Source organism: Sorex fumeus, unplaced genomic scaffold, assembly GCF_029834395.1.
Source record: "Sorex fumeus unplaced genomic scaffold, SorFum_2.1 ptg000038l, whole genome shotgun sequence".
In the NCBI taxonomy this organism is placed as follows: domain Eukaryota; kingdom Metazoa; phylum Chordata; class Mammalia; order Eulipotyphla; family Soricidae; genus Sorex; species Sorex fumeus.
In genome coordinates, this window is record NW_026606095.1 from 5,351,126 (window position 1) to 5,373,017 (window position 21,892).

At 42.5% G+C, this 21,892-nt stretch overlaps 1 protein-coding gene across 1 annotated transcript in view; it reads right to left on the reverse strand.

Annotated features, from left to right (window-relative positions):
* VPS13A (vacuolar protein sorting 13 homolog A) overlaps positions 1 to 21,892 on the reverse strand; it is a 210,696-nt gene that overhangs the window by 174,483 nt on the left and 14,321 nt on the right. The window contains exons 2-7 of the mRNA XM_056118801.1: positions 15,692 to 15,735; positions 11,873 to 11,915; positions 11,188 to 11,283; positions 10,168 to 10,269; positions 5,724 to 5,833; positions 4,883 to 4,942 (exon numbers count right to left, since the gene is read on the reverse strand). Of these exons, the coding sequence (XP_055974776.1) occupies positions 4,883 to 4,942; positions 5,724 to 5,833; positions 10,168 to 10,269; positions 11,188 to 11,283; positions 11,873 to 11,915; positions 15,692 to 15,735 (455 nt within the window). The remainder of the gene's footprint in view (positions 1 to 4,882; positions 4,943 to 5,723; positions 5,834 to 10,167; positions 10,270 to 11,187; positions 11,284 to 11,872; positions 11,916 to 15,691; positions 15,736 to 21,892) is intronic.

Sequence of the window (21,892 nt, forward strand, 5' to 3'; positions counted from 1 at the left end):
CTATATTATTTAAATACTTAGCATAATATTTATCTCTGAAGCAGAAGGGAAGATTGAAAACAGAGGAAAATAACAATTTAAACTTAATAAGGTTTTAATTGAATACAATGCCAATGAAAGTATCTAAAACTTAATACAAAAGCCAGGGATGTAGCTCAGAGGAAAAGCACATGCCTGGCATGTGAGAGGGAGGGAGAGAGGGAGGCAAAGAAAGAGAGGGAGAAAGGAAGAGAAAAAGATAGAGAGAGGGAGGGATGGAGGGAGGGAGGAAAAAGGGATGGAAGGATGGAAGGAAGATCTATTTTGGAGGGGAGGCATGCCTGAAGTCAGGAGATCAAACCAGGTCTCCTGCACACAAAATATGCCCTTTATCAGTAAGCCACACCTGTGGTTAGCTCTCAATTCTGGAGCAAGAAAAAGTTTTATAATCTCCTCACTTAATCACTTAATCACTTAATCCCCGTTATTCATCGATTTATTCGAGCGGGTGCCAGTAACGTCTCCATTCATCCCGGTTGCGTGCTAGCGTAGCCCAATGGTATCTGTTCGTTTTAGGAACATGTAGAGCCTCAAACCGATCATTTAGGGTCTTGACGAAGAAGTCTGACCATCTTATAGGTGGGCGTCCACGTGATCTTTTGATGTCTCGTGGAATCCAATCAGTAATGGCTCTAGTCCAGCGGTTGTCTGTAAACCTCATTACATGTCCAGCCCATCTGATTTTTGATGTCTTGGCAAATGAGACAGCGTCTCTGATTCTTGAGCGTTGACGAAGATCAGAACTCCGGATTCTATCTCTCATTTGAGTGAATCGTGATATTCCAAGCATAGTTCTTTCGATTCCTCTTTGAGAGACCCGAATAGTGTTCTCATCCTGTTTTCGTAGGGTCCAGGTCTCTGAGGCATATGTTAATGCAGGAAGAATAGTGGAATCAAAGAGATGTGCTCGTAGTTGGAGGTTCTTTGTCCTTTTAGTTATTTCTTCAATGCTCTTGAAGGCATTCCAAGCCGCTCTCTTCCTCCTGCGTAACTCAGGTGCCAGGTCATTCATCATGTTGATTTCTCGACCTAAGTATATATAACTGTTGCATTCGGAGATGGTGGTTCCGTTGAGAGTGAATGGAGCGTCAGGAACAAGGCTGTTTCTCATAAACATTGTCTTCGTAAGATTCAGCTGTAGTCCAACCTTTCCACACTCACGGTCAAAGTCCGCAAGCATTTGTGCCGCTTGGCTGATGTTTGGTGTTATTAAAACGATGTCATCAGCAAAGCGGAGGTGGTGTAGTTGCCGACCATCTATCTTCACTCCCATGTTTTCCCATTCTAGTCGTCGCATGATGTTCTCGAGGGTGGCACTGAAGAGTTTTGGTGAAATGGTATCACCCTGCCGAACCCCTCTCTTGATATGGATGATTACTTCTTTGTAGAAGGGTGAGATCTTGGTAGTGAATCCGCAATAGAGCTCACGAAGGATCCTGATGTATTGAGTTTGTACGCCCTGATTGGCTAGGGCTTCCATGACCGCTTCCGTCTCAACAGAATCAAAGGCCTTCTTTAAATCAATGAACGTTAGACAGAGCGGCATCTTGAACTCCCGAGATACCTCAATGAGCTTGGTTATTGTGTGGATATGGTCGATGGTACTGAATCCTTTTCGGAATCCAGCTTGTTCACATGGTTGTCCTTCATCTAGTGTTCTGCTAATCCTATTCAGGATGACTCGAGTGAATAGTTTGTAGATGACAGACAATAGGCAGATTGGGCGATAGTTGCCAATGTCGTGGATGTCTCCTTTCTTGTATAGTAGTACAGTCTTGCTGGTTTTCCATTGGGATGGAACCTTGCATTCAGACAGGTAGCGTGTGAAGAGTCGAGCTAATGTATTGATGAGTGCTGATGGTAAGTTCTTCAGGTGTTCAGGTCTGATCTTGTCTGGGCCAGGTGCTTTTTGTTTCTTTACCGACGAGATGGCATGTTGGATTTCGGAAGGGAGAACATTGGGAACGACATATCCATCATGTGGTATGTGGTATGTGGGCAAGTGGATGTGGCTATTAAAGAGATCTGAGTAGAAGTCATGAATAATCTTCTCCATTGCCCTTCTGGAAGATGTGATAGATCCATCATGATGTCGGAGGGCAGTCATCTTGGTTTTGTAGTTGGTGAAGGACAGGCGGGCATTACAAATGTTTTTCCCAGCTTCTGCTGCATCTACCAGTACTGCTGCTCTCCTGTTTTTGAGGTCATCCTTGATGGCTTTTCTGCACTGTTTTGCCAGTTCGGACGTTTGCTTGTGGTTGCCTGAGGCACGTGCCACGCCACGTTGGCGAATAAGTTCAAGAGTGTTCGAAGAAAGACGGTTTTTTGTGGTTATCTCTCTCTTGGCATTCCTTGCACAATCATGGAGGTGCTGAATCATTCGATCATATTCCTCATCAATGTTGTCAATGACGGCATCTTCCCATGTTGCTGCAACAGAGCCAAAGAGTTCCCAGTTGGTGGTTGTTCTGGGAGTCTTCTTCTTAAACCTTGCATTCTTTTCTCCTCGTTCTGTGAGGTAGAATTTTGCACGAAGAAGACGGTGGTCTGATCCCGTTTGGAATTTTGGGACAACAGCAACATCGGTTAGGCAAAACCGCCGATTGAATATGATGTGGTCTATTTCATTGTGGAACCGTCCATCGGGAGACTCCCATGTCCAACGTTTAGATTCAGCCTTTTGGAATTGTGAGTTACCATGGAAGGTTTTGGTTGACATGATGAACTCAGACAGTCTGTCACCTTGCTCGTTCCATTCCAGGCCATGGGTTCCGATGTGGAGTTCATCGACTGATCTTCTTGGTCCTATCTTGGCATTAAAATCACCGACAATGATCTTGTAGAAGGTGTGATCTTCTTTATAGAATTTCTCCAGCTCCATGTAGAATTTCTCAGTTTCTTTTTCACCATAACTGGATGTTGGTGCGTAGACAACAAAGATAGAAACTGCCGGTAGTGAGCCACATTTATTCAAGTGTAATCGTCCGATTCGGGTTGTTAGGCATTCAAATGAATCAATGCTTGTGACTAAGTTTGTGTTGACAAGGATACCGACACCACCAACGCCTCTTTTATCACATGTTCCAAGGAACAGTTCTTCTCCAGTGTCGAAAACAGCATGATGGGATTGATGTCTTCTCGTTTCGGTCAGACCAATGATGTCGTACTTGATCTTTCGTGCTTGTACCATAAGGTCTTCAATGGATGCAGCAGATGCCAGCGTACGAGCATTAAAAGTACAGACAATCATTTTTGTTTTTCTGCGTTTTGGCAGCCCATGTCTGCCTTGGTGTTTTATCAGCTTCTCCTTCCATATCCTTCTCGACTCTGCATAATCAGGGCTAGGGGAATGAGATCCATTTATTACTGGATTTGGCATATCAATTTGGTCTATTTGGCATAGATCACGGATAGCTTGCCAGGCTCTGCCGTGTGGGTTGGATATTTAAGGATATTTAAGGTATCCTGAAAATTATTAAATAAATAGTCGCGCGGCCGCGAATGCTTGTTGTGATAATCTTTGGATCCTGGCCTTTGTTGGGGTTACACGGCAGTTGGAGGGTGTAACTGTTTAGCTACTGACAGGTCCAGTCCCAAACCGTGCAGGCTTAGAGATCTCAGTCCCGGGTCCCACACACCTGGGTTCCTCTGCCAGTTCGGTTATGTCTGAGGCTTATCCAAGTGTGTGGAGAGTGGCTCCAGTAAGGCCTTGGTTGGGGCCTGGAAGTCTTCAGCTGTTGGGCCCTGGCGAGGATAGTCAGACACAGGGTAGGAGACTCTGCCTTGTGCTCTCCCGGGAGCTTGTTGTGATAATCTTTGGATCCTGGCCTTTGTTGGGGTTACACGGCAGTTGGAGGGTGTAACTGTTTAGCTACTGACAGGTCCAGTCCCAAACCGTGCAGGCTTAGAGATCTCAGTCCCGGGTCCCACACACCTGGGTTCCTCTGCCAGTTCGGTTATGTCTGAGGCTTATCCAAGTGTGTGGAGAGTGGCTCCAGTAAGGCCTTGGTTGGGGCCTGGAAGTCTTCAGCTGTTGGGCCCTGGCGAGGATAGTCAGACACAGGGTAGGAGACTCTGCCTTGTGCTCTCCCGGGAGCTTGTTGTGATAATCTTTGGATCCTGGCCTTTGTTGGGGTTACACGGCAGTTGGAGGGTGTAACTGTTTAGCTACTGACAGGTCCAGTCCCAAACCGTGCAGGCTTAGAGATCTCAGTCCCGGGTCCCACACACCTGGGTTCCTCTGCCAGTTCGGTTATGTCTGAGGCTTATCCAAGTGTGTGGAGAGTGGCTCCAGTAATTTTAAAATTTCTCAATTTGAAAAACTAGACAAGAGGCTCAGCAGAGATAGTTCAAGGGGTGAGCACATGCTTTGCATGCAGAAGGCGCAGGTTTAATCCCTAGCACCATACTGCCACCTGAGCACCAAGCTAGGAACAGCCTCTGAGCATCATCAGGTGTGATGGGATAAAGCACCAAGAAAAGAAAAATTAGACAGGAAAGAAGAATGACTATACTAATAATAGTGAGGGAACTGGTGATTTCTTTTCATATAATTTTTATAACATCAAAATTTCTGAAATATTCTTTTATTTTGTATTTATTTAAAAGTCAAAAGGCATTTCAGTTTTTTTAAAGCACTGAATAATAAAGGGCCCCATGTATTTTAAGTTAAATTTTATTTTGACATGTTTTGATATACGAAGACACTTACCTCAATTTCAACCCTACCCATGCACTTTCAAAATCTATCTCTGCTGCTGGCATACATGAACATTAATTAACAGTCTGATGAGCTATACACCACACAGTTAAATATGGTTAAATTTCATTTTAAACAAAGTACCTCCAAGCTGAGATTTTGAAGAGAAATACCAAAAGACAGGGGGTTGCGCTGATTTGTGATCTAAAGAGGAAAGAAGTAAAAGTTCACTTTCTGAAATATATGCTATATCATGCATTCCAACTAATTTTATTACTTTAGGAAACAATATTTATTCCTGCTGTTTCTACTAATATTAGTTGAAATATTAAACATCAGTATATTAGTATCATGCAATATTGTATCTGTATGATGCTTTTCAGTTAATTGAAAATATTTAACTCAGGCCAGGGTGTAGTATAGCAGACAGGGTGCTTGCCTTGATGTGGCAGACCGGGATTCAATCCCTGGCACCACACATGGTCCCAGAACCTGCAGTGATCCCTGGGTGCAGAACCAGGAGCAAGCCCTAAGCACCACCAACTGTGGCCCAAAACAAAATCAAAACAAAATCCAACCCTCACAATTCAATTACAAAACGAGTAAGTATGTGTTATATGCAGAATAAATGAGTAATTCCAGCTCTACTGATTCCTAGACATCAATGTTCTATCCAGGATTTAAATATAGTATACAGCATTTTAAAAATACATAGTTGCCAACTTCTAACTCCCACCCCCCAGAAGCTGATTATAATGCAAGAACGGAACTTTCCTTCATTAGCCAATGTTTGAACAGTTTAGGAAGGTGGAATTAAAATACAAAGACTGCAAATATCAACAATAATTATACAACAGGAAGATCATTTCATCTTTAATTGTGTCCTTTCATTGCCAGCTTCTGATAGATTGGCCACTACAGGGCAGGTATCACAAACACCAAACTACAAATAAATAAAAAAATTAAAATCAATGTAGATACTTACATCATCTTCATAACGAATATGGATGTTAGAAATTTTCACTTGAAGATTTTTTATGATCTGAGTAATCAGTTTTTCCGTGAAAGTGTCCTGTTTTTCAACTTGCTCTTTGCCTATAATTACAAGCATTTCTTTCTAAGTAAGAAATATACTCTATAAATATCCAATGCTGAGGTAACATGTTTCCTTGCTATAGAAAAAGAAACATGTACTGATAAATAGAAAATTGAAAGCTGACTTTCAAGTTTCCACACCAGGACGTTCGACCATGACTAAGTAACAGCTTTCAAATTTTATTTTTATTCAATGAAACTAAAGCCAACAATATACAATTTGTTGAAATTAAATACTGCAGCGTATCTCTGCTAACTCTACCAAATTACACATAGGATATATAAAAACAAATACTATTAAATAATAATACAAATTTTATTTATAAACAATATAAACAGAATTACAGTATATTTAGAAAAGTCAAGTAAAGTAAAGTAAAGGCCCTCCCCTTGATCATCGATTTGCTCGAGCGGGCCCAGTAACATCTCCATTGGAGACTTTGTTGTTACTGTGTCTGGCATATCGAATACTCTCTCGGTAGCTTGCTGGGCTCTCCGAGAGGGGCGGAGGAATCGAACTCAGGTCGGCCATGTTGGCTGCGTGAAGGGCAAACGCCCTATCCGCTGTGCTATCGCTCCAGCCCAATAAAAAAACCTACATTAAAATTCATGACATCAGGGGGTATGGTGCCGCCAGCAGGTCAATCTGTACCTGTGAGACGAGTGCATCAGCAGCCTGATGGCACCGTCAGACTTTCAGATACCCCAAAATTGCTTCTCTGCCTTTGGCCAGACCCCAAAAACTTGGGGCAAAGTTTACCAAGAAAGTAAAGGTAAAGGTAAAGGTAAAGGCCCTCCCGTTGATCATCGATTTGCTCGAGCGGGCCCAGTAACGTCTCCATTGGAGACTTTGTTGTTACTGTGTCTGGCACATTGAATACTCTCGGTAGCTTGCCGGGCTCTCCGAAACAAGAAAGTAAACGGTCAAAAGTTAGGTGTGTGGGAGACACACCCACAAACCACCTCCGGCTCAGCTATATAATTGAAGGCATGGCCTCTCTGGTTCCTGATAGAACTGCGTAATGGTCATGATCCCAGAGACTCAGAAACGAAATCTTGGAACCCAAAGGCTTTTGGCAGAAATGTGTCCTGCTCCTGCAGCAGGTTACTGGCGCTGGGACATTCCAGGTGGGAATAGGTTTCGTGCTTTGGCCTGCTCCCCCTGGCGGCCCTGTGGCCGCCATCCTCCAGAGGCCACAGGACAGTCAGGTTTGGGCCTGCAGTGATGAGACATGCGGGGCCTCACCAGATGGGGGTGGAACTGACCCTTTCCTCCCCATCCCAATGAGACCCCGAGTCGCCGCCTACAAACGGCCTCTGTGGCTCATGATCAAGCTGATTAACGGCCATGATCCCAGAGACTCAGAAATAAATCTCGAAACCCAGCAGCTTTTCGCAGAAATGCATCTGGACTGCATACAAGGTGGCCGCAGCCTCAGAGCTTATTGTAAAGCCAGATATGAGCCAGCAGTAACGGGGCAACTGCAGTCTCATGGGAAGGGGGGTGGTACCAGCTTGTCCTTCACGCCTTACCGAGGTCACGAGTTGCCCCCCACGAGCAGCTCTCCAGCACGGCCATGGCTCCAGAGGCAAAAGGACTTAATCCAGAGCCCGGCAGCTTGCAGCAGAAAAGTGAATGGACCATGCATTAAACTACGGTGTCATGCCTCCCCAGGAGGGAAAGGGTGTTGCTCCCTTCTGCCTTCCCCCCATTCCCGGCAGCAAGGTGGCCACCACCTCAGAGCTAAAAGGACAGCCGAGTATGAGCCAGCAGAGATGGGGCAACTGCGACTTTATGGGATGGGTAGCGGAACTGACACGTCCTTCTTGCCCCACCAAGACTACGAGTTGCCCCCCATTAGCAGCTGTCCAGCATGTCCATGGCCCCAGAGGCACACGGACCTAATTTGGTATACAGCAGCTTTTGGCAGAAATGTGAATGGACTATGCATTAAGCTATGGTGCTGTGCGTCCCCCCCCACCCAGGAGGGAAAGGATGTTTGTCTCTTCCGCCATTTCTGCCTCCCCCCCTCAAGGCAGCATGGCAGTCACCACCTTAGAGCTTATTGGACAGCCTGGTATGACAGGGTAACTATGGCCTCATGGGATGGGGGACAGAACTGGCATGTCCTTCATACCCCACCGAGATCATGAGTTGGCCCCCCATGAGAGGCTATCCAGCACGGCCATGGCCCCAGAGGCACACAAACCAATCTCGGAACACTGCTGCTTTTGGCAGAAATCCCTCCAGACTTAATTAATAAAATATCAGAAATCCAAAATCATATGGTCTTCATAACCAGCAAAAGAAAACAAATTATTACACGATGGCTTTTCAGCAGGTTTCATTGTTGGGGGAAAATTCCAAATAATAATGGTGCATCTTTTGTTGAAATAATGAATGTAATCCAAGTAGAGAGAGAGTTAAGTGGAAACCAACTGCCTCACAGACATAGATAGGGGTGTGATCGGGGGTATACTGGGGTTGTTGTTGGTGGAAACTGTGCACTGGTGAAGAGATGGGTATTGGATCATTGGATAACCGAGACTTAAACCTGAAAGCTTTGTAACTGTTCTCATGGTGATTCCAAAAAAAAAAATTAAAAAAAAAAAAGAAAAGAAAGAAAGAGATGGGGTGATGAATAGAAAGTTTCTCAAAGAAGAAATCCGAATGGCTAAAAGGCACATGAGAAAATGCTCTACCTCAGTAAGGGCAGATCAAAACAACGAGATATCATCTCACACCACAGAGACTGGCCCACATCCAAAAGAACATAAGCACCTTGTGTTGGCGCAGGGGTGGGAAGAAAGGGACCCTCCTTCACTGCTGGTGGGAATGTCGACTGGTTCAGCCCTTTTGGAAAACACTATGGACGATTCTCAAAAAATTAGAAATTGAGCTCCCATTTTACCCAACAATACCACTCCTGGGAACATATCCCAAAGAGGCAAAAAAAAAAGTACAGTAGAAATGACATCTTTACCTATATGTTCATTGCTGCACTGTTCACAATAGCCAAAATCTGGAAAAAACCCAAGTGCCCGAGAACAGATGACTGGTTAAAGAAACTTTGGTACATCTATACAATGGAATACTATGCAGCTGTTAGAAAACATAAAGTCACGAAATTTACATACAAGTGGTTCTACATGGAAAGTATCATGCTAAGCGAAATGAGTCAGAAAGAGAGGTACAGACATAGAAAGATTGAATTCATCTACGAAATATAAAGTGAAATAAGAGACTAACACCCAAGAATAGTCAAGTTAAGTACCAGGAAGTTCGCTCCACGGCTTGGAGGCCAGCCACACATGCTGGGGGAAAAGGTAGCTCAGAGAGAAAGGGAGCAACAAGTAAAGGGTGTTGGGAGAATCCACCCAGGATGGGAGATGCATGCTGAAAGTAGACTAAAGACCAAACATGATTGTCACTCAATGCCTCTTCTGCAAGCCACAGCACTCAAAAGGAGAGAGAGAACAAAAGGGAATGCCCTGCCATAGAGCTGGGGTGGGGGGGGGAGGGAGGATGGGAGGGTTACTGGGATCATTTGGGGTGGAAAATGGGCACTGGTGGAGGGATGGGTACTCAATCATTGTATCACTGAAATCCAAGCACAAAAATCTGTAAGTCTACAACTGTACCTCATGGTGTTTCACTAATAAAAAAAAAAAAGTTTTACTGTATCACTGTCATCACGTTGTTCATCGACTTACTCGATTGGGCGCTAGTAATGTCTCCATTCGTCCTAGCCCTGAGATTTTAGCAGCCTCCCCTTACTCGTCTTTCCGAACATATTGGAGGCTGTTTCAGGGTCAAGGAACTGAGACTCGTTATTGACTCATTTTGTCTTGATCCCTGAGCTTGGAACATAGAGACGGGTCTGACATGTAAATTCAAAAGCAACAAGACATTAATTTTTCTTTCCCAGTACTGTCTTTGTGACTTTTAAACTTAGAACCTCATATTTTTCTACTGGAAGCAAAAATGAGTTTAAAAATGTTAAACTAAAAATTGATTATATTTGATCATTGTATAATTGAAACCCAAGCACAAAAATGTGTAAGTCTGCAACTGTACCTCATGATGTCTCACTATTAAAAAAATTTTTAATAAAAAAAGAATTGTTTTCAATCCAAAAACAAAAAACTAGACTGACGATTACAAGTTAGATTTATTACTTTTCTTAAAGTTAATTACTGGAAGGGAAATTTTTATAAGCAGAAAAATTATTATTCATGTATTAAGATTCTACCACATTAAATAATTTCAATGCCTAGAGATGATATTTAGAACTCTTCTACTTTTCTTATTACATTCTTATTTATTTTCTTACCTTTAGCAGCTACTTTTTGTTTGGCGTCTTCTATTCTTTTTAATTCCCTTTGCTTTGCTTCAAAAAGTTGTTTTTCTTCTTTTATAGCGTCATACTGTATTACTACAAGCATTAAAAAGTAAATTACTTTCAACTTAAATATACTCACAACAAAATCATGCTTGAATAAAAAATTCAAAGTTTACAAACATTTGAAGTAAACAATAGCTTCATCAAATTTAAATATAAATATCATTGAACTCCCATTGTTCATCGATTTGCTCGAGCGGGCCCAGTAACACTGTGAGACTTGTTACTGTGTTTGTCATATTGAATACGTCATGGGTAGCTTGCCAGGGTTTGCCATGAGGGCGAGATACTCTCGGTAGCTTGCCAAGCTCTCCAAGAGGGGCAGAGGAATCGAACTCAGGTCAGCCATGTTGGCTGTGTGAAAGGCAAACGCCCTACCTGCTGTGTCATCGCTCCAGCTCCAAATAAAAGGTAAAGGCCCTCCTGTTGATCGTCGATTTGCTCGAGCGGGCCCAGTAACGTCTCCATTGGAGATTTTGTTGTTACTGTGTCTGGCATATCAAATACTCTCGGTAGCTTGCCAGGCTCTCCGAGAGGGGCGGAGGAATCGAACTCGGGTCGGCCATGTTGGCCGCTTGTAAGGCGAACGCCCTACCCGCTGTGCTATCGCTCCAGCCCAGCTCCAAATATAAGTATAAAATATATTTAAATATAAAATGAATTTAAATATAAAATATCTTAAAGGGATCCAGGTACGTTACAGTACACAGAGCGCCAGCCTTGCACATGGCCAAGTCAGATTTGATCCCCAATAACCCATACAGTCCCCTGAACATGCCAGGAGTGGCCCCTTAGCTCAGAACAAGGATAAGCTCTGAGTACCACTCAGTATAAGTCAAAAAAAAAAAAACAAAGAATATCACAAAATTCAGCCAAAAGTCTGAACAAACTCAAATACAGAAAATGCTTTCAATCAGCAAAATAGGAAAAATTGTTTAAAATTTTACTTACTAGAAGAAGGCACTATGAGTACATAAATATCTTCTAATACAGCTTGAACTGGTTGAGTATAAAGGTTTTTCCATGGAATCTTAAGTTCAAGATGACCTATTGTTTTTTTTAAAAAAAAAAGAAAATCAAATAATTTCAACAAAACCTTAGGAACCAAATACACATAAGCTTAGAATATGAAGCAGTCCCAGTATTTTCATGAATATAATTATAAATCATAAACTTACAGCTTTAACAACCAACTACAATCTTCTGAATTAGTTATCTGTATTAAGATAATTAAATTCTTGACATAAAAGTTTAAAAAAAATAGCAACAGATTTTTTTTTTTAATTCTAGCAGCAAGAGTTGTCTGAAAGCCTCCGGAATGAAGGTCTCTCGTTGGTTCCTAGCCTGGACTGTAGAAACTCCATTCCTTTATATCACATGGCCACCCAGACTGAAGATTGAGCTAGTCAGAAACCTAAGAAACTAAGACTTAGCATTCCAGCTCTCAAATAAATTTTAAATCTTAATAATATGCATAATTTCATGTTTTTTTTAACACAGAATATACATGTACCACACAGCATTTTTAAGTTACACAACTCAGGTTTATTTAGAGGCAATCACACAACTATTTGAAATTAATGCTCAATAACACATATTTTTAAAGGAATAAATTCAAATAAAAAATGTAGCTTACCTATATGACCAACTTTAATTCTAAATGGTACATCTAGTTGACTCTAAAAAAACATGTAAAACATTAATATAGTTTAACAAAATTACTTCTTTTCCATAGAACTATTTAAAGGGTTTAAGTTAACTGTTACCTTATATAATTGCCTTCAATGCACTTGGAATTGTAAATATAAAATTATAACCCATAAAAACCAAATTCACAAAACTCAAGGAAACTTATCTTTTCAAAATAAATAAGGGAAACAATCTATAGAAACACTGACTACTGACATTCCACAGCTGTCTCCTTGTAACCTCAGTGTTTCCTTTGAACCAGCTTCAAAGATTCATGACTAAACCTTCTCAAAGCTGGGGTGGGCAGACTCCCCCCGTCACTACCTCCTTCACTTTCGGAAGATCTGGCAGCCTCACCTACATCCCCCAGCCGCTGCCATGTAAACTCATCCCCTAGCCCAGCTATATAAATTCACAATAATCTCCGAGGAGATGCAAGCCAAGTCTCTATTATTCACGGGTACATGGGTCTCCAGGCTCTAGAGCACACACAGGAAGGAGGAAAACTATGTCCCAAATCTGCCAAAGCCTGGGCAGCCAACGGCCCGGCTCCACTGCTTCACGACTAATGTCCGCAGACCTAAGTGACAAAATTCCAGTACACCAGTTTCCAGGCTGAAAACTCTGGCGTGTGGCGGGGGGGGGGGGGGGGTCTTCTTGAAGACAGGGGCAGGCAACATCTCAACCGCCTGCCCCCTGCCCCTCCCTCTGCTTTCCAAAAGCCCAGACACCATTAGGTGTGGCCAAAAAAAAAAACCTAGAATGCAAGTAAGAAACACAACTCTGTTTAAAAATGGGCAAAGGTTTTCACGACATTTCTAAAACTTAAAAAAAAAATGGCCAAAAAACACATATCAAGATACCCAACTTGCTCCTCATTAAAGAATGCTACAAGCTGGGACCAGGTTAAAACACTTAACTTGTACACACCCAATCTGAGTTCGATCCCCAGCACCAAACAGGTTCCTCCAAACCCCGTCTTGGTGTGAACCCTGAGCACAGAGCCAGGAGTAAAGCTCTGAGTACTGCTGGGTATGACCCAAATACCAAAAAGGAAAAAAAAAATTACCATTTTGTATGCATTAGGGTGGCTATTATCAAAAACCCAAACAATAGAGACTAAGGAGATAGTTCAGTATGTATGAGACCTGAGTCCCAACCCGGCACCTAAGAGCCACACTGAACACCATAGGCTGTGGCCCAGGTGGCCTCTGAGCAGCACCAGTACAGCACCAGTCAGGCAGAGTTCTGCCATAGGAAGGCCCTTGGACCCCTCCGGGCAGCACTGCCAGGAGGTGTCCCTACAGAAATAAATACTGTATGTTGGCACTGTATGGAAAGACTGAAACCTTCATAGGTGACAGGAGTATACATCGGTTCATCTGAGTAGCACACGTGGCTGTTCTTGCAAAAGCTAAAGATAAAATTACCACATAATCTAGCAACTCCAGCTCCTAAGTATTCAGCCAAATGAACTCAAAAACACAGGAACAAATTGGCATATCTATGCCAAAGTTCAAAACAGCCTAAGGCAGGAACAACCCAAACACCTATCCACGCTGAGTGGATAAATTCAATGTGATTTTACACACAGTAGAATACCATTCAATCCTGGAAAGATATAATATTTTGCTTTCCATTATCACATGGATGTACCTAGAATAAGTTAAAGTGAAAGAAATCAGATACACAATGACAAACACAGTCTCAGTCCATTCTATGAATCACCTGAAATGGGAAAATTCACAAGACAATAGATGAGAGGCATGAAGATTCTATAAGAAGACACAGGAAGATATTTCTTAATGATAGAGTTACCATGAATATTCCAGAAAATGTTCTAGAAACAGCACTGATAACAGTAGCACAACTTAGTATGAACAGTCAATGCTACTGACCTATACAATTAAACAGTGAACAGTAATCTTATCAAAACCATAAACTCTAGAGAAATTAACCAATTATATATGAATGAATAATACAAATATTTAAATAGGGAAAATTACCACTATCCAAATGTGCTTTAGAAACATTAAAGTTCATTGCAGAAACCATCTTTTAATAATTTTCAAAAATGTCATTAATCTTGGGAGTTGGATAGTACAGCTAGTAGGAAATTTGCCTTGCACACAGATGATCCAGGTTCAATTCCAGGCATTCCCTATTGTCCCCCAGGTATCACCAGGAGTAATTCCTGAATGTAGAGCCAGAGGTAATTTTCTGAACACCATGAGGTGTGCTCAAAAACAAACAAACAAAAATATTACTAATCTTAAATACTATGTAAAATAAATCAAGAAGAAGTGTTTACCAAAAAAATACATTTCTGGGGCTGGAGCAATAGTACAGTGGGTAGGGCGTTTGTCTTGTACCAGTCAACCCAGGTTCGATTCCCAGCATCCCATATGGTCCCCTGAGCACGCCAGGAGTAATTCCTGAGGGCAATGCCAGGAATATCTCCTAGGCATCGCTGGGTAGGACCCAAAAAGAAAAAAAAAGTCCTCCAAAAATAAAAAGAAAAAAGCATTAAAAAAAATACATTTCTGACCCACATTCCACAACTGCTGCCAATAAGTTAACCATCAGTCCAGGTTTACAGACCAGAAGAGATCAACTAGCCGCAAAAAATCACGAGTAGACTAGTCTCCCAGCTGAAAACTCTGGAGCACCCTTGGGAGGGGGTAGGACTGAGTCCCCACCCGCTGAAGCCCCGGCAGCTGCAGCTGCACTTACACCCTACATCCAGGTGCCGCAATCCCTATGGCCCAATTTCCACTGCCTCAGCACCAAGCTCTACAGACACCCAATGCCAAAAATCCTGGGTACACTGGTCCTTATGTTGAGAACTCTGGGGTCTTCTTCAAGTAGAGGAAGGCAGCCTTTCCCCATACCCTTCCCCACCCCCTACACACACTTCTCACATCCCATACCCACTGCCATGTAATTTCACAGCCCAGTTAAATATTCTGGAGTTTCTGGAGCACCAGTCACAGTTGTGGCAGTTGACAACTCCAAATTCTACAAAACTGACAGCCCAAAAGGAGCACACCAAATTAGATGAGAAAGTAACATAAAAGCCAACTAAGCTCAATAAACAAAAAAATTAACACAGAAGTTTCAACTAGCAAGAACAGCTTAGTAAGCCCTCAGACTAATGACCCTATAGTGAGATATAACAATTTTTGGAAATTTTCTTTTACTGAAGTATTTTTTATAATTTCAACAGCTAGTTGGGTTGGAGTGATAGCACAGTAGGTAAGGTGTTTGCCTTGCACGTGGCCAACCTGGTCGACCCAAGTTCGATTCCTCCGCCCCTCTCGGAGAGCCCATCAAGCTACCAAGAGGATCTCGCCCGCACAGCAAAGCCTGGCAAGCTCCCCATGATGTATTCAATATGCCAAACACAGTAGCAAATGTCACAATGGAGACGTTACTGGGCCTGTTTGATCAAATCAATGAACAACGGGAGGACAATGACAGTTGACAGTGACATTAGCTAGTTATAACAGGCAGTACAAAATAAATTATTTTGTGCCTGCTAAGGGGCAGGCTTGGTGGACGATTGGGAAAATGGGGACAATGGTGGAGGGAAGGGCACATTGGTGGTGGGACTAGGGTTGGAATATTGAAATGCCTGTAACAAATATCATAGACAACTTTGTAAACCATGGTGTTTTTAAAAAGGAGGAAAACATTTTTTAAAAAAGAACTGTATTACCTTCCAAGTAACCACAGAACATTCCAAGTAATTTTTTTCAAAACTTACCAAAGCATTTTCTTTAATTACAAGGTGCTTAAGGACCACATCTCCTAAAAGAGATTAAAAATTAAAATTGAAATATTCAAAACAGTTCCATTAAAATACACTTTTTTCCCTTTTGGGTCACACACGGCGATACTCAGGAACTACGCCTGGCTCTGCACTCAGGAATTACACCTGGCGGTGCTCTGGGGGCCATATGGGATGCCAGGATCAGCCTTGTGTAAGGTAAATGCCTGATCCGTTGTACTATTGCTCCAGTTCCAAAAAAACACATTCTTGAGGTGAGATTGTTCTCTGGAAGACCATTCTGGCCCTTCTCAGAATGGGAGGCAAACCCCTTCCCTTCTGACTAAGTACCAGCAACCTCTGTACCCAACCTCCACCATATAAATGAACCCATGCCACATCTCCTGAAGAGCGACTCAGCAAATTTCACATTGTTCTCAGTTACAAGCGGCCAACATGGCCGACCCGAGTTCGATTCCTCCGCCCCTCTCGGAGAGCCCGGCAAGTTACCGAGAGTATTCGATATGCCAGACACAGTAACAACAAAGTCTCCAATGGAGACGTTACTGGGCCCGCTCGAGCAAATCGACGATCAACGGGAGGGCCTTTATTATACTTCATGTCACTGGGTGAAGACTGGCAGAGAAGGAAAAAAAGTAACTGCCTACCTAAGCCTTCAGAATCTCCTAGGGGATCTGACTACAAAGACTCAACCCTCAGCTCTGAAGGATCACTAAAAAACTACGGGGAAGATGTGGAGAAGTCCCCCCAAGTTCAATGAGTGAAAACAATTTTCACAGGAGGCACAACCAACTCTGCAAACCCTCAGAAAAAGAATTGTGACATCACAGTAAGGGTGTTTAATGAGCTCAAACAAATAATAGCACAGATAGTCAGCAAAATGCAAATAAGCACAAGAGCCAAAATGAGAAAACTACAGTTAGAACTGACAGAAATGAAGAGTATTGTAGGTGATATAAAACCTCTTTCAAAGCTCTCATGAGATCAGGTACATTCAGAGTGGTATGGCCATAGACTCATTTGAAGCTCTAAGAAGCAGAATAACATAGCTGAGAAAAGGGTTGAGAAGTTCCAATATGAGATGTTGAAAACTTCTAGAAAACAACAGAAGATGGGGGATGGGGGATAAGGGTGGGGGTGACAAGTAAGAACAGCACCGGAGAATTATGGCATGAGTTCAAGAGGAAAAGATAGAATCACTGGAGCCCCTGAAGAACAGGAAAGCGAATCTGATGGAGAGGATAGAGTTAAAGAAATTCTAGTCAAGAACTTCTCCAAAGGAAGAATACAAACAACTAAACAAGAAGCCTGAAAGGGCATGTCAGACAATTGGTGCCCTGCTCTAAGGAGCCCCAGGTTAAGTGAACAAAATGTCAAAGCCTGCGTGATACTTCATTTCTTCATACTTCAGAGGAATATGCACTGAACATCCTAACAGATGTCCAGACACCTATTTACACAACATCACACAAAAACAACTATGGTGGTAAGGAATTACAGCTGGAATAGTGGTAGGACCAATGACACTAAAAGCCTTCCTGGACCCAGCACATGAAACTAATATAAGAATAGATAGAATAAATCTGGTTAAAAGACAGCTTTAACTGGGAGGGAAGAGAGCAACACTCAGCTGGTTGCCCCAGAAAGATCACAGGCAGTGGGAGTGGCACTGAATTACAGTGAATTAGAAAGACCCACTTCAGACTACAACAGTCACAATGGGAAAGCATCAAAGACAGTGCTTAGCCAAGTGAAGATATAGCAACCCAGAAGAATCAACTAGTCCTAACCAGCCTTGCATATAAGGACTTCAAGAGGAAATGCTAAGAATGGATGAGCTCAAAGAAACAATGGTACAGGTAGAGAATAAAACACAAAAGTTGACAGCAAAAACAAGAACTCAGAAGCAACAAATGCAATACTGCCTAAGGCATATAGATCCAATCCAGTCCCTATAAGAATAACTATGACATTTTTCACAGAAAATGAAACTCATGTGGAATAACAACAGACATACCCACACAACACCATAGAGCCAAAGCAATCCTAGGGGTAAAAAAGAAGATGGGAAATATTGCTTCTCCAACTTCACACAGTATTATGAAGTTTTAATAATTAAAACAGTATGGAATGTAACAGACTTGCTCACTTGCTCCAGATCCTCAGGCATATAAGTGATAAATTTTTCAATAAAGGAGGAAAAACTATGAAGTGGAGCAAGAAAGGCCTCCAACAAGCGGTGCTGGAAAAACTGATTAGCCACATTAAAAAAAAAAAAATGAACACAAAACTTATTCTAATTTCATGCACAAAAGTCAAATCATAATGAACTAATTCTAGTCAAGAACTGGATGGATTATCATACATGAATCATCAGTGAACTGAAGAAAATATAGGCGGAACTCTCCATGACATTGAACCCAGAGGCATCAATGCCATTGGCCATGCAAAGGGAAGATGATTAATTGGATTACATTAAACCAAGAAATTTCTGCACCTCAAAGGAAATGATGACCAGAACACAAAGACACCTGCAGACTGCAAGATTAACAGGAACTTCCTCAAAGAAAACAAACAAATGGCCAAAAGACAAAGGAAGATATGCTTTACATCACTTATAATCAGGGAAATGCAAAAGAAAGTAAGATATCACCTCACCAAAGACTGGCATAAAATAAAAAATAACAGAAACAACCAGAATTGGTGTGGCTGCAGGGGTTGGGGTGGGGTGGGGAGGAACCCTTATTCACTACTGGTGGAATTGTCTAGCCTTTCCTGGACCTTTTTTTTTACATTTGTTTGTTTCTTTGGGGGCCACAGCCAGCGATGCTCTGGGGTTACTTACATCTGACTCTTCACTCATAAATCATTTCTTCACCCCCACTGTACTATAGATCCAGCCCTAGCCTTTCTGGAAAACAATATGGACACTCCTCAAAAAAACTTGGAATTGAGATCATAAGATCCAGCAATTCCACTTCTTGTAGTATGCCCAACTGCACCAAAAACACAAAGCAAAAAAAAAAAAAAAAAGTATTTGCACTCCGATATTCATTGCAGCACTACTCACAATAGCCAAAATCTGGGGGGGTGGGGGGGACTCAAATGCCCAAGAACAAATGACTAAATAAAGAAGCTGGTGCATATACACATGGAATACTAGGCAGTCCTAAAAAAAAGAAAAAAAAAAACTTGAAAAACCATGTACTGTGCTGCTTTATGGATGGATCTAGAGGATATCATACTGAATGAAGTTAGTCAGAGGGAAAGGGACAGACACTGAATGACCTGTCACATTTATAGAATGCAAAGAAATATAAATACCCAAAGGCAATAGAACAAAGACTGTGAGGACTGGTCTTCAGGAGGAAGCAGGCCAGTAAGGTGGAAGTGGAGGAGCAGGGGAACTCTGTAACAATGATGGAAGGTTGATCCTGAAGGAGGGAGGTGCTGCACAGTGGTAAAGTGTAATGCATTCTTTAAAAAAAGGTGCCTGCCAGTCGAAGTGAATCTGCACTTGTTTGTTCATAGCAGCACTCTTTACAATAGCCAGAATCTAGAAAAAACCTGAGTGCCCGAGAACAGATGACCGGTTAAAGAAACTTTGGTACATTTACACAATGGAGTACTATGTAGCTGTTAGAAAAGACGAAGTCATGAAATTTACATACAAGTGGTACTACATGGAAAGTATTATGTTAAGCGAAATGAGTCAGACAGAGCGGGATAGACACAGAAAGATTGCACTCATCTGGGGCACATAAAGCAACAAAACGGGAGACTAACACACAGGAATGGCCGGGATTAGTACCAGGAATTTTGCTCCATGGCTTGGAGGCCAGCCACACGTGCTAGGGGAAAAGGAAGCTCAGATAGAGAAGAGAGCACCAAATAAAGGGTATTGGGAGGATCCTCCCAGGATGGGAGAAGCATGCTGAAAGTAGACTATAGACCAAACATGATTGCGACTCAATGCCTCTCTTGCAAATCACAGGACCCAAAAGGAGAGAGTGAGAACAAAAGGGTATGCCCTGCCACAGAGGCAGGGGGGATGGGGGGGATGGGGGTGGGAGAGATGCTGGGACCCGTGGTGGTGGAGGATGGGCGCTGGTGGAGCGATGGGTACTTGATCATTGTATAACTGAAACCCAAGCACAAAAATTTGTAAGTCTATAACTGTACTTCATGGTGTTTCACTTAAAAAAAATAAATGAAAAAATAAAATTATCAAGCATAAAAAAAATAGTGCCTGCCAGAGATGCAGGCTGGAGCGGGGAGGGGGGCTGGATGGGGTTGGGGGGGGTTGCGGTGCACTGAGTACATTGGTGGAGGGAAGTGACCACTAGAAGGGACTAGTGTTGGAATACTGTATGCCTGAAACTTAATCATAAATTACTTTGTAAATCACAGTGCCTCAATTAAAATGGGCTGGAGTGATAGCACAGCGGCAGGGCGTTTGCCTTGCATGCAGCCAACATGGCCGACCTGAGTTCGATTCCTCTGCCCCTCTCGGAGAGCCCGGCAAGCTACCTACCGAGAGTATCTCGCCCGCGCGGCAGAGCCTGGCAAGCTCCCCATGACATATTCGATATGCCAGACACAGTAACAACAAAGTCTCCAATGGAGACGTTACTGGGCCCGCTCGAGCAATTAAAATAATACAAATAAAATTTTTTCAAAAGAGGCCCAAGGGTCCCAGAGAAAATAGGCGCCACAAGGAAAACTCTAAGACACACTGTGTTCAGAATGACAAAACTGAAGACAGAATATTGAAAACAACTAGATCAAAACTGGAACTTACAAAGAAAAGTCCTTAAGATACACAGTTCTACCAGATCAGACCCTATGACAAACCAGAAGAAAAGGGGTGGGGGTGGGGGATTTAACACAAAAGCTAAAAGAAATCAATGCCTCACCAAGGGTACTCTATGCAGCTAGACTATCATTCAGATTTGAAGGAAAGATACAGCACTTCAGGAACAGGCAACAGCTTAGGAAATTCATAGCCTTGAAATCAGTTTCACAGGGAACATTAAAAGAGCTTCTTTAAAAATGACAGAACAAACTTCCCAGCAAATGGCAGTAAGTATGGCACTCACTTATGGTAAGAAAGGTACTCTTACTCTATATATACTTTCAATTGCAGATTAATATCTCATTTATATTGAATGCTCTATGTCTGACTACGGTTCACTTTCTACAACTATGAAGCTTTTCCTGGGTGGAGGCTTTCTCTCTTTTTTAAATTTCTGTGTTTTTAATTGAATTGAATGAGATTTAAAGACGACCGCTGGACTAGAGCTGTTACCGACTGGATTCCACGGGATGTCAAAAGACCGTGTGGCCGCCCACCTACCAGATGGTCAGACTTCTTTGTCAAGATCATGAACGATCGGTTTGAGGCCCTTCATGTTCCCAGAGCGAACAGATGCCATTGGGCTACACTAGCACGCGACAGGAACAAATGGAGACGTTACTGGCTCCCGCTCGAGCAAATCGACGACTAACGGGAAGTTAAGTGATTAAGTGATTAATTGAATCACTGTGAGATACAGTTGCAAGGCTGCTCATGAACAGGTTTCAGTCACAGAATAATTCAACACCCTTCTCCTCACCAGTGTCCACTTCCCACCACCAATGACCCTAATTTCCCTCCTACCATCCTCCCTCCCCCAGAGCGCCTCCGCCCTCCCATCCTTCTCCTCCTTCCTTCGACCCTCCCCCTCTCCCTCTCCTGCCCTCCTTCTGGGCACTATGATCTACAACAGAGATACTGAGAAATTATTGTATTAGTTTCTTTACCTACATTTTGGAAAGCAGTTCCTATCCAAAGTGACCATTTCCAACTATCTTTGGCATAACGGTGCCTTCTCTATCCCAAATGTCTTCTCCCCCAGCACTTGAGGCAGGCTTCCAATTATGGATGAATCCTCTTTGCCCTTGTTATTACTGTCCTTGGGTATTTGTCTCATATTATGTTTTTTTTGATAAATGAGTGCAATCATTCTATGTTTGTCTTTCTCGTTCTGACTCATTTCATTTAGCATGATACTCTGCATATCCATCCACTTCAAAGCGAATTTCATTATTCCATTTTCCTAACTGCTGCATAGTCTTCCATTGTGTAGATGTACCAGTGTCTGTGCTCGGGCACATGGCTTTTTTCCAGATTCTGAC